General features: G+C 34.1%; 1 protein-coding gene across 1 annotated transcript; it reads left to right on the plus strand.

Annotated features, from left to right (window-relative positions):
- The first annotated feature begins 5512 nt into the window (after nucleotides 1–5512).
- GLIP6 (GDSL-motif lipase/hydrolase 6) lies at nucleotides 5513–8206 on the plus strand. The gene is made up of 4 exons (XM_018114919.2): nucleotides 5513–5744; nucleotides 5899–6044; nucleotides 6175–6640; nucleotides 7968–8206. Exons 1-4 carry the CDS (start codon nucleotides 5513–5515, stop codon nucleotides 8204–8206), a joined length of 1083 nt encoding a protein of 360 aa, XP_017970408.2.
- Nucleotides 8207–12082: the final 3876 nt, after the last annotated feature.

The following is a 12082-nucleotide window of genomic DNA, read 5'->3' on the forward strand; positions in this document are numbered from 1 at the left end:
CATGGTATTAAAGCAAATAACTGATCTTTGAGCTAGTTAAAACTTCTTATCACTCATCACAAGTTTATTCTTATTAGAATGTCAGCTTTAATTGTCACACAACAGATTGCACCCATTTTCGATGGCTCTAACTATCTTATTTGGGCCATTAGAATGAAAGCATTCCTAAAAGGTGTCAATCTATGGAATGTAGTTGAAAAGGAGACAAAAGTACTAGTATTGAAAGATAATGCCACACTAACACAAGTGAAGCAATATGAAGAGGATATAACAAAGAAATTTAGAGCCTTATCCTTTATACACTCAGCTATTATAGAATCAGTTTTGGTCAGATTATGGGATGTAAGACAGCAAAACAAGCATGAATAAGCTTGAAGAAGAGTTTTTGGGGTATACCAGAAGCAAGAAAATTCATCTTCAGAATATCATAAAGCAATATGAATTATTGAGGATGAAAGAAAGTCAGAATGTGCAGGAATTCATTAATGCAGTGATGAAGCTGGTGAATCAAATTCGACTGTTGGGAGAGACTTTATCTGATGCTAAGGTTATGGAGAAAATTCTTATAAGCTTACCTAAAAGGTTTGATGCCACAGTATCATCACTGGAACAGGTAAAAGATATTTCACAGCTCTTTATATCAGATTTGGTGAATATTTTGAAAGTTGATGAATAAAAGAGGGCTGCAAGGAAGAATGAAAAGGCTGATCTTGCCTTTACAATTCGAATGAAAGGTAAGGCAGATGTAGAAGCTTTAACTAAGAAAAATGTGAGTGAAATTAAGGATAGGGAGAAATGAGGCACTCGGGGTAGAAAAGTTCAAAGTAGAAGGACTAGATTCCTTATTTATCCTCATTGCAAGAAGAGGAGTCACACTAAGGCATATTGTTGGTTTAGGCTTGATGTAAAGTGTAATGCATGCAAGCAGTTAGGTCATGTAGAGAAGGTTTGTAAAAACAAATCTGATGCAAATGAGAAGATCTCAAATGCAGTTGAGAATCTTGAATCTTCAGAAGAGCAACTCTTCATGGCAACCTGCACAAAATGACTAATGATGCACAATGGCTACTGGATAATGGTAGCTCAAACCATATGACACCAAATTCTTTGTTGTTCACTCAACTTGACAGTCATTATCAATCCAGAGTAAGAATTGGAAATGATGTGTACTTGAATGCTGTTGGAAAAGGTACAGTTGGCATCTAAACTCTATCTGGTCAGAGGTATGTTGATGATATTCTTTTAGTTCTAGATATAGCACAGAATTTACTTCGTGTAGGATAAATGATGGAAAAACATTATATATTAATGTTTAGAGATGTTTTCTGCACTGTTTATGATCCATCAGGTGATTTGTTAATGAATGTGCTAATGAGAAATAGGTGCTTTCATGTTAATTTGACTAATGCATGCATGCAAGTTAGTTCTAGCAATACTGATGTATCTTCACTTTGGCATAAAAGATTTGGTCATTATAGCTATAACTATCTGAATCAAGTATACTCTTTGAAGTTAATAGAAAAGCTACCTAAGCCAAGTATATCGACATCAATTTGTAGTGTTTGCAAGTCTGGCAAACAGACTAGTAAACCATATCCTTCTGCTAGCTTGACAAGATCAAAGAGTAGGCTAAATTTGGTCCACTCAGATGTTGTAAGACATATGAGCCAAGAATCTCTAAGTGGTAGTAAGTATTTTATAGTATTTGTTGATGATTTCAGTAGAATGACATGGATATATACTTTCTTAAACTTGAGCATGAAGCCTTTGAAATGTTTATTAAATTCAAGGCTAAGGTTGAAAAAGAGACTAGTCTGAAGCTAAAGTGCTTAAGATTAGACAATGGTGGGGAATACGCTTCATCACAGTTTGAGAATTATCTTGAAGTTGAAGGGATTCATCATCAGCTTACAGTCCCTTACTCACCTCAACAGAATAGGGTAAGTGAAAGAAGAATAGGTCAATTTTAGATATGGGGAGATGTCTGTTGTTTGAGAAGGATCTTCTTAAGAAATTTTAGGTGGAAGCTTGCAGTACAGCAATTTATCTGCTCAATAAGTTACCAACAGAGGCTTTGTCAAGAATGACTCCTTATGAAGATTGGTACAACAATAAGCCTTTAGTTGATCATCTCAGGGTATTTGGAACCCTCTGCTATCATCAAATTCCCGAAACTCATAGAACCAAGCTTGATTCCAGATCAGAAACAATAGTATTCATTGGCTATAGTGAGTAGTACAAAGGGCATAGACTTTATCTTGTAAAATCAAACAAAGTCATTGTATCCATAAATGTAATCTTTGATGAAAATGCAAAATGGAACAGAAGGAAAATTGAATCAGAAAAGGTCGAATCTCTATTCAGAATTGAGCTTCTCGAACCTGTTGAAGTTGAAATAGAAGCTGCAAATCAGATGGCAGATGCAAATGATGAAGAGCATTTTGTAGTAAGAGGTACTCAAAATCTTGGTGATATTTATCACAGGAGCTTGATGCTTATATATGAACCAGACTCTTATCAAGCTGTAGCTGAATCAAAAAAGTGGAAAGCTACAATGCAAAAAGAAATCAATGTAATTAATCAAAATAATACCTAGACACTTGTTGACAGACTTGTGAAACAACATGTCATTGGAGTTAAGTGGATATTCAGAAAGAAGTTTAACTCTAATGGTACCTTGAACAAGTGTAAGGCAAGACTTGTTGCTAAGGGATATTCTCAGCTACCAGGTGTTGATTTTTTGCACACCTTTGCTCCAGTAGCTCGATATGAGACCATTCGATTGTTACTGGCTATTTCAGCTGCATTTGGTTGAAAAGCATATCATTTCGATGTGAAATTAGCTTTCCTAAATGGTACACTACAAGAAGAGGTTTATGTTGAGCAACCAGAAGGATTCAAGGTCGAATCAGAATCTGATAAAGTCTACAAGTTGCATAAGGCTCTGTATGCGCTAAAAACGCTCCTCACACCTGGAACAGTAAGATTGATGCTTATTTACTGAGTCTAGGATTTGAGAAGAGTTCTAATGAAGCTACTCTGTACATACTTCAATTAAGACGTCAAGTTGAGGAAACAATTTCATTATATGTCGATGACTTATTGATTACTGGTTGTAACACAGAAGAAATCAATAAGTTCAAGTCTGATATGGAGAAGAATTTCAGTATGTCTGACCTAGGCTTGATGAACTATTTTCTTGGGATGTAAATATGCCAAACAAGTAAAGGCATTTTTGTGTCACAAGGAAATTATATCAGAGACATCTTGATCAAGTTTCACATTAGTAGCTACAACTCTGTTTCCACTCCACTTGTAGTGAATCAAAAGCTGATTGCAAATGATGGCTGCAAACTTAAGGATGCTGCTAGCTATAGAAGTCTCATTGGAAGTTTATTATACATTTGCTCAACTTGACCTGAGTTAATGTATTCAGTGAGTTTACTATCCAGGATTATAAGAGAGCCCTCTGACATTCACTTTGCTGCAGCCAAACATATTCTTAAGTATTTGAAAGGCAACATTCATCATGGCTTGTTTTTTGGAAGATTGAAGGAGATTAATTTCATTGGATATTTAGACAGCAACTGGGCAGGGAGTGTTGATGACTCCAAGAGCACATCTGGTTATATTTTCTCTTTAGGCAATGGAAACTTTTCCTGGAATTCACATAAGCAAACTGTCATTGCTCAATCATCCGCTGAGGCAGAGCATATAGCAATCAATGCTGCAACTAACCAGGCTACTTGGTTAAGGAAAATTCTAAATGACTTAACCTTTGTGCAAAAGACTCCAACAAGCATCTTTGTTGATAGTAAGTTTGCAATAGCCATCACTAAAAACCCTATGTTTCCTAGTAAGACTAAACACATAAAGGTTAAGTTCCATGCTATCAGAGAAGCTGAAAGAAGTGGGGAAATTGTTCTTGAATATTGTTCTTCATTGAATCAGTTAGAAGACATTATGACCAAGACTCTGCCTATGTCCAGGTTTGAAACTTTGAGAGTTGAGCTCAGTTTTGTCAATGCAAACTTGAAGGAGGAGTGTTAGAGTTAAAGCATGCATTGACTGAGCATGCATTAATGTTATCATTTTGTTCAACACTATGTATTTTGCTTCATTGTACTAGTTATTAAGTATGTTATACTAGTGTTTATGAGGTGTCTTAGTGCATGTTTAGGTTAATAACACTTGTCCATTTTGTAAACAGGAGTTAACCATATAATGCTTGTATATATTATGAGTTTGCTGATTAATGAAGCACTTTTCTCCTCCATTTTTGCTCTGTTTTTTCTTTCTCTCCACAGAACAGTCCAAACCACTGTTTTATCATTTTACTTTCATGTCAGATTCAACTTAACCTGGAGTCAAAATTATTAGATTAAAAACATAAGCCTTATTCCAAGTCCAAGAATTAAATCAAGCCAGGCTAGCCAAACAACATTCTGTTCTTGCTTACTAGTTTTGAGAGATGATCCTAGGCTTCCTCCCGATAGTCAGGCACTACATCTAATACCTTCCCTCTTAAATACTCATATGTTGTACGCTCCACAGGTAATTTTCTTTGCTCTGCGGTAAAAATGTTTAGTTTAATGTTTCATGAGTGATGAAGATTGCTATAAGTATAACATAAAATTAAGAAATGGGTAGTGACAATTGCTTAAAATATTTCCGTTCCATTGTTGCGTGTTCAATTGCATGGTGTCATGCCATGTCAGCAGATGATTACCCATATGGTATACATATATGCATATATTCTAGTAATGTTAATCTACTAGTGGTGCAAAGATTTCGGAGAGCAAACTTCAACCAGGAGGAAAGAAATGGTGTTTCAATTTTCTAGCTATTCTCAAACGCATAAGCTTTAAATCCACATTAGTCTTTCCAAACTTAGATTATAATAACCAGAAAAAGTTGGAAGGAATTGTTGAAGCGTTAAATTTCCTATCGCATACATAAAAGGTAGAGAGCTAACCAATCCGCTTCCAACAAAAAGAAGAAAAGACAAAAGAGTTTTCGATCGTATTTTAACTTGAACCGCGGAAAAAAAATGAAACGGGCATGATTCAGAATGATTGGAAAATACCAGGAGGAATAGAATCGAGGAGCTTGAGAGCGAGATGGGATTCTGTTGCAATTTAGAGGTTTTATTATCTGCATTTTGTGGGAAAAAAGTGTCTCTAAGCTCGTACAAAGCATCCGCTGCTTTTCTGGCTTTTCCCCATGCATCCACTGCTTCTGCCATGTTTCTTCTTCGGTAGTTACTGACTAAAAATGTGAACTCAGAAGCCGACAAAGAGATTGGATTCACGAGACAAAGAGAGAGGGAGCGAAGGGAGGAGGTCGGCAAAATGAAATCAAAAGCTCAAACCAGGGCTTTCATTCACAAGCATTCCGTTTCATTTTGTCTTTTGGTTCTCTTGCTTTGCCTTCTCTTTGCTAACCACCTTCGTTTTCACTTCATATAACCTCCTCCACATTCCTTAATTTTCATTTCAGTTTTTCATGAAACATGGGGAAGCTTTACACTATTCTTGTGGTCATCCTCATCTTTTCATCTACTCTAGCCTCTTCCCGAAATGTTCCAGCAATTTTTATCTTTGGAGACTCCATTTTTGATGCTGGAAACAATCATTTTAACAAAAACTGTAGTGTACAGGCAGATTTCTCACCTTATGGCTCAACATTTTTCCACCAACCTACTGGCAGGTTCACTAATGGCAGAACAGTTGCTGATTTTATTTGTGAGCCTGCTCCTACTTAATTAGTTCTTTACCTACCTCTATTTCGGTTAAGAACTTTGGACACTGCACATACTGTCAACCTTTATTTTCATCTTTTTGTTTATTTTAATTGTTCAAATAATTAACATTTTGGGAGGGTTAAAATGGCAAGCAGCACAATTTATTGGCATTGATATGCAAAAACCATACCTTGAGGCACAGATTGCGGTCATAAATGGAAGTAGAAAAGATTACCCATCAAATGGCATCAACTTTGCTAGCGCTGGCAGTGGTGTTCTGCAAGGAACCAACATGGACCAGGTAAGACTCGAATACCGCTTGATTACTCATTTGTAAATTGCAACAATAAGGACCCTTTAGAGCCACCAACACTCTCTTTGGCATAATTTGAAACTTGAGAATTTTATGTGCTAACATTTTGATGCCACAGGGAGTGATATCTATCCAGGAGCAACTACGACAATTCCAAACGTTAGTAGAGCAAAATCAGATAGATAAAAATCTAGTTCAGAAATCTCTTTTCTTCTTGGAGTCCGGATCTAATGACATATTCAATTACTTCATTCCCTTTGATCCCCCAACACTTGATCCAGACGCCTACGTGCAAGCCATGATGAAAGAAGTAGCTACCTTAATTGACCAAATTTACAAACTTGGTGCTCGCAGAATTGCTGTGTTTTCCCTAGGTCCTGTCGGCTGCGTTCCAGCAAGAGCTCTCTTGCTCGGTGCGCCTATCAATCGCTGCTATGGAAAGATGAATGTGATGGTTAAGAAATACAATAAGGGACTGGAAAGCTTGATAAATAATATCCCCATTCGATACCCCGGCGCAATTGGTGTTTATGGAGCCATATATGATATTGTCCAGCGCTTCCGAGCAATTCCAACTCGTTATGGTAAATCTCTATGCTCATAAAATGAAAATAAGTTTGTGATTTGGTATTCAAACAATAATCAAATATTTAATTTGATTTTTTTGTAAAAAAATATTTAATTTCACAATTAAACTTTAAAAATGCATGCAATTAGTCAAATAAAAAAAATTAATAAGAATATGTTCGGTACTTTCTCTTATTTATTTTTTAGTTTTTCTTAATCTTTTTTAATTTTAATTAAATTTTCAATTAAAACTAAAACTTCCAAACAAAAAAAATCTCACAAAAATGAAAAAAAAACAAAAACATGAATATTAAAAATGATATTAAGGAGGAGAGAAAGTGAAAAGACAAAGAGGAGAGAGGAGCAGCGGAACAGAAATCAAGGGTTCGTCGACCCGAGGCAGATCACCGCTAGCTCTCCCTCCTCTCCTTTTTCTCTCTTTCCTTTCTCTCTCATTTTCTCTTTCCTCATTTTTGTTTTGAAGTTTTCTCTTTCATTTTTATTTTAAATTTCAAAAATAAAAAACTTTTAGACAAAAAAATAGAAACAGAAATGACATTATATTTAAACACGTGTAATGATTCTATTGGAAGTTTTTGGAAACTTTACCCATTATACTAACAATGTTAGTTTTATAGGCGACAGAAAATTCAAGTACTTAATTACGCACGTTTAAACTTTAAGTACCAAAACAAATATTTGATATAGTTAGAGTGCTAAATGTGTAATTAACTCATTTAAATAACTAAGCTTAAAATTTTTTTAACTTAATAAAAAAGTCCTAACCATCTAAGTTATTACACAAATTCTTTATCTAAGTTTTTATAGAAAACTCTTGAAATATAATAAGACACATTGATTCTCAAACTTGATAAAAAGAATAAAGTTTGAAATATTAAAAAAGCCCTTGTATTTTTTCAAGGTTTTTTTATAAGCGTTGTTCTTCTATTGTTTCCTATCGAACTTTAAAATATTAATTTTTTTAATTAAGTTTTTATTTTTTTTTATGAAAATTAAAATCTCTATCACATTAGTATCTACACGGTTGTTATTTTTGCCACACCAATGTTTATATGACGAAATATGAAAATTCGTGCTAAATTGCAGATGACATGTGACATTGGCTACCTGGCATGCCTTATCTGCATCTATAGATCCTTTACCTTGCCTATTTGTCATGTACACACTGACATGTAACATCCACATAGACACTAAAGATGAGGAGTTTTAATGTTTTCCATCCAATTAAAGATTTAAAGGCTAGACAAACTTTGGTAATTTTATTCGTCTAGCTTGCTATTCTGAGGAGCTGATAAATTAAGAAGCTTATCTTTGATTCCACAGGTTTCTCTGATGTAACTAGCGCCTGTTGTGGAAATGGGCCTCTAAGAGGAAAACTGCAATGCGGTATAGAAGGATACCAAATTTGCCTCAATCCTAATGAGGTTTTGTTTTGGGATTACTTCCATCCAACAGAACATGCTTACAAACTTATCTCAGAGGCTTTATGGGGTGGAAACAAATCTCAAATTAGGCCAGTAAATCTAAAGAATCTAGCCGATATCACCTTCACACTTGTTTAAGTAGACGTAACTGTAGATCATGGCTTATGAGATCATCCTTAGGTTCTGCAAGCACAAGCACTAATAATGAAACCAATATCTTCGATTAAAAACTATTTGTTTTCTCCCTGATTTCATTAGTATTTGATACCTGCATTTCTTTCTTCATCTAAAGTTTTTAAAGTTTTGTTTGTTTCACTAAAATGTACTTGTGACATAAACACTTTTAGGCAATTACACTAATCCTAACCTAAGTAAGATTTGCATAACATTCGTGCTATTTTGTAAAATTACCCAAATTCAATTGAACTCTTTAAATTAAATCCTTGAAGTTTCAAACTTTTCTGCAATTAAGTTCAACTTAATTTCCCATTTTGATCTCCCACATAGTCACTCATAATGTGTAAGACCCATTACGTTCTTAACATGCTAACAATAAATATGAATTATAACCCTAAATTGAATATGATTAAATAAATGAACCACTTTGCATTTATCATTAATTCTAAATTGATTAATTTGTCTTTATAAGTCAAGATTGACATCTAGCAATGTGTCGTAACTATCCAAATATGAGGAAGTTCAACTAAACCCTTTAGTGCAGAGTCTTTTTATGTAATTCAATCATTTCATTCAACTAACCCCAATTTTTACTTAGAGTTAGATTTGTAACTTAGCTTGGTAAGCTTTTAAATTCACATTTTCAAATGATATTTTGAACGTTTATAACTTAGAAAAATATACAAATTGATACTAAATGAGTTTACTTGGAAGATGACACTTAGAAGGATCAAAGGACTTGATTTTAGGCTTAAAACTGCACTTTGGAGTAAAAGTATTAATACTTGAAACCCAAAATGGCATCCTGATGAACATGTATCCATGCATATTCTTGATGTATTAATGCCCTTGCTTGGAAAGGAAACAGTATAGATATTTTTGACAAATGTATTGATACTTTAGTTTCAAATTTGAAAAAAAATAAAGGCACATTAGACATTTCATGCCCATTTTAATGCCTTAAACCCTTAGATTTACACTATAAATCATAAAAGCCTTCCAGCTATACGGATATTGAACCTCATCATTTGTAAAATAACAACACCATCGCAAGAATTTTACACCTACACTTCTTTCCACAACTTGGTAAATGACAGACTTTTTGAAAGCTACTCACAAAGATTCCTCTTCCATTATCTCTTTTGTATTAAACATAATGTTTTGAGGGTTCATGTCACTAAGAATAGGTAGCAAATAAATATTAGCCACATCTTCCAAAGTCAAGTAATTTCACCAAAAGAAATTATAAAAGTATGGAATTCCTTGTTCTAGCACTGAATAAGATTTTTACGACATGCAAATCCGAAAGGAAAATCAAGTTTCAAGTAAGAAAAATTCCACCTAAAATTCCCAAATCTGATAAGCATTGTCTAAAACTCATATCAGATAATTCCTATCCAAGCTAATCCTTTTAACAAGTTAGGGAACTTGGCAAAAACTCTATAACTATTGTCATCGATAGCATATCACCTCTATTAAGTTTTGTTTGCATCATTTAGTAGAAGAAAGATAGTATGTCATTCTAAAAGATTTTAATGTTACATCCATGAAGAGATCATTGTTTCTCATGGTGACTTTCTCTTTATCAAAAGCATCCAAATCACCTTCGAGGTCAACTTAGGCATTATACAACGAACCCACATCTCCTTTTTTATACAATGTTTCTATGCCTTACAAGCCAATCAAATTGATTGTACAGAGTTACTTATTATATTTAAGTATTTATTATTTATGAATGGCAGTCTTTATTTCTTAAATCGTTATATATGTTGATTTAATGGAAATAAAGTCCATGGAATATCACATGCTTTACAAAATGTATTTTAAAAAGTTATAATTAAGAGAACCTTATTGCATCAAATCATTATTCCTAAATAGTTCACAGTCAAAAGTTTTATCAAGAAATATGAATATTATTAAGACATTGAGACCGACGCATGATTATGTTCCTCACTTATGAAGTGGGAAATATATCTTGTAAATTGAAGTATAAGGATACTTAAACTAACATGTGGATACTAGCTATAAAAACAAGTTCACTAAATATGATCTATCATGACAATTCATTTTGGTATATCACTCACTTGTTTATATAACAAATTCTCATGTTACATTTGTTTAAGTGATTCTTAGACTTGAGATCATGTGATTACCTTATATAAGAAGTGTTATACATTGATGCTGACTCAAGTGGGCCTAGCCAAGGATTTTTATAAAGGGATAAATATTGGGTGTACCATAAGGCATTTAAAGACAAGTCAATGATCAATAAAGGATTCATCACCTTAAGTGAATAAAAAGAAATATCTTATTGTAGCATGATAAGTAATAACTCATGGAAGCCTTAGGTCTAGGGAATTGGAGATGTTGACAAATGGTTTGTCCATGGTCTCTAGATGAGTTCGATTACTAGGATCAAGTATTAAAATGGCAAAAAAAAAAAAAAATTAGACTAGACACTGCACTTTTGTGAGACCCCAACCTCTATAGACTTGTAACTAAGCATAGATGTAATAATACGAGCCAAGGGTAATTTCGTCATTTTCTCTAATAAGCTTCCAGAAGAAAGTTTTATGATATTTTAAGGTCAAAATGGGTATAAGACTGTATAAATGATGTGTGCTGGTGAAAACACGAAGAAAACTAGAAGTTTCAACAATTTTCATAATAGGGGCAAAATGGTCATTTTTCACCTCAGGTTAAAATTTTAAGTTTTTATGAACCCGAACATGTCTAGGCCATTATAGACCTTGTCCCAGTGTTAAAAGAGCAAAAAAATTACATAAAAGATTAGAGGAGAATAAGTAAATTGTTGGAGGCTAATTTTGTAATTTTAAGGGAATGGATAAGTTGGCCTATAAATATCTTGAATTTCCAGCACCTTCTTGAAATTGCCAGCAGCTGTCTTCTTCTTCCCTTCTCCTCTCTCACGTTTCTTCAATTTCTCCATGGGAGTTTTCTTCAAGCTTCCATAACTTTCTCTCTCTAGCTCCAATTTTCATGCTTTTAGTGTACTCTTCCATAAACCCTTATGCTCTTTCATCCTCTCACTTTAAAACCCTTCAAAAATATGGTTTTCATACTTTCTCTCACTAGTTGGATGTTTTAGAGAGAGAAAGAGAGAATTACACCATTTATTTGGAAGCTATTGGGAGAGAATTTGACTACAAAGGAACCCTAGGGTAAATGATGGATTAAGCTTAGTTTTTAGTTGGAAAAAATGGCTAGTAATTAGGATTTATGAGTTGTTTTATTGTTGAGTATGTTCATTACTTTTAGTGATTAAGATAGTGAACATAGATGGCCATTTAATGTGACAATTGGAAACTAGCTAAGAGATAACTTTTAGGGTTCATAGTGTGTAAATTGACCTATTGATTATGCTAATGTGATCCTAGGTTCTAAGGAAGCCCCATCATCTCATTTGGACAATTAAGAGAATTGGAGTCATCTAAAGGCTCTACAATCAATTGGTGAGTGGACTGCTTTCAAAACTTGTTTTGGAAAATATAATGTATTTGCCACCCGTTTGAATGAATTATCAAGTTTTTCATAAAGACAAGTGCCTTGGGAACAAGCTTTTGCAAAATGGTTTTATGTAGTGATATGTGATTGCTATAGATTCATGCACTATTGTAGTATGATGATATATAAATGTGTGTGTTGTGTATGATGAATGATATTGTGTATAATGACTGTAACCGTGTGTGTGCACGATGTGGGGGGATGCACATGCCGGTGATAATGGTGGCGTGAGAGATGGATGATGATAGTGCCCGTGTGCACGATGTGGGGGGATGCACATGCCGGTGATAATGGTGGCGTGAGAGATGGATG

Source organism: Theobroma cacao, chromosome 2 (assembly GCF_053813885.1).
Source record: "Theobroma cacao isolate CCN51 chromosome 2, ASM5381388v1, whole genome shotgun sequence".
NCBI lineage: Eukaryota > Viridiplantae > Streptophyta > Magnoliopsida > Malvales > Malvaceae > Theobroma > Theobroma cacao.

Excerpts from the sequence above, each read along its gene's own strand:
- GLIP6 (XM_018114919.2), top strand. The coding sequence starts at position 5,513 with ATGGGGAAGCTTTACACTATTCTTGTGGTCATCCTCATCTTTTCATCT. Across the intron at positions 5,745-5,898 it reads AACAGTTGCTGATTTTATTT|CACAATTTATTGGCATTGAT; the intron begins GTGAGCCTGCTC and ends AATGGCAAGCAG. Across the intron at positions 6,641-7,967 it reads AGCAATTCCAACTCGTTATG|GTTTCTCTGATGTAACTAGC; the intron begins GTAAATCTCTAT and ends TTGATTCCACAG.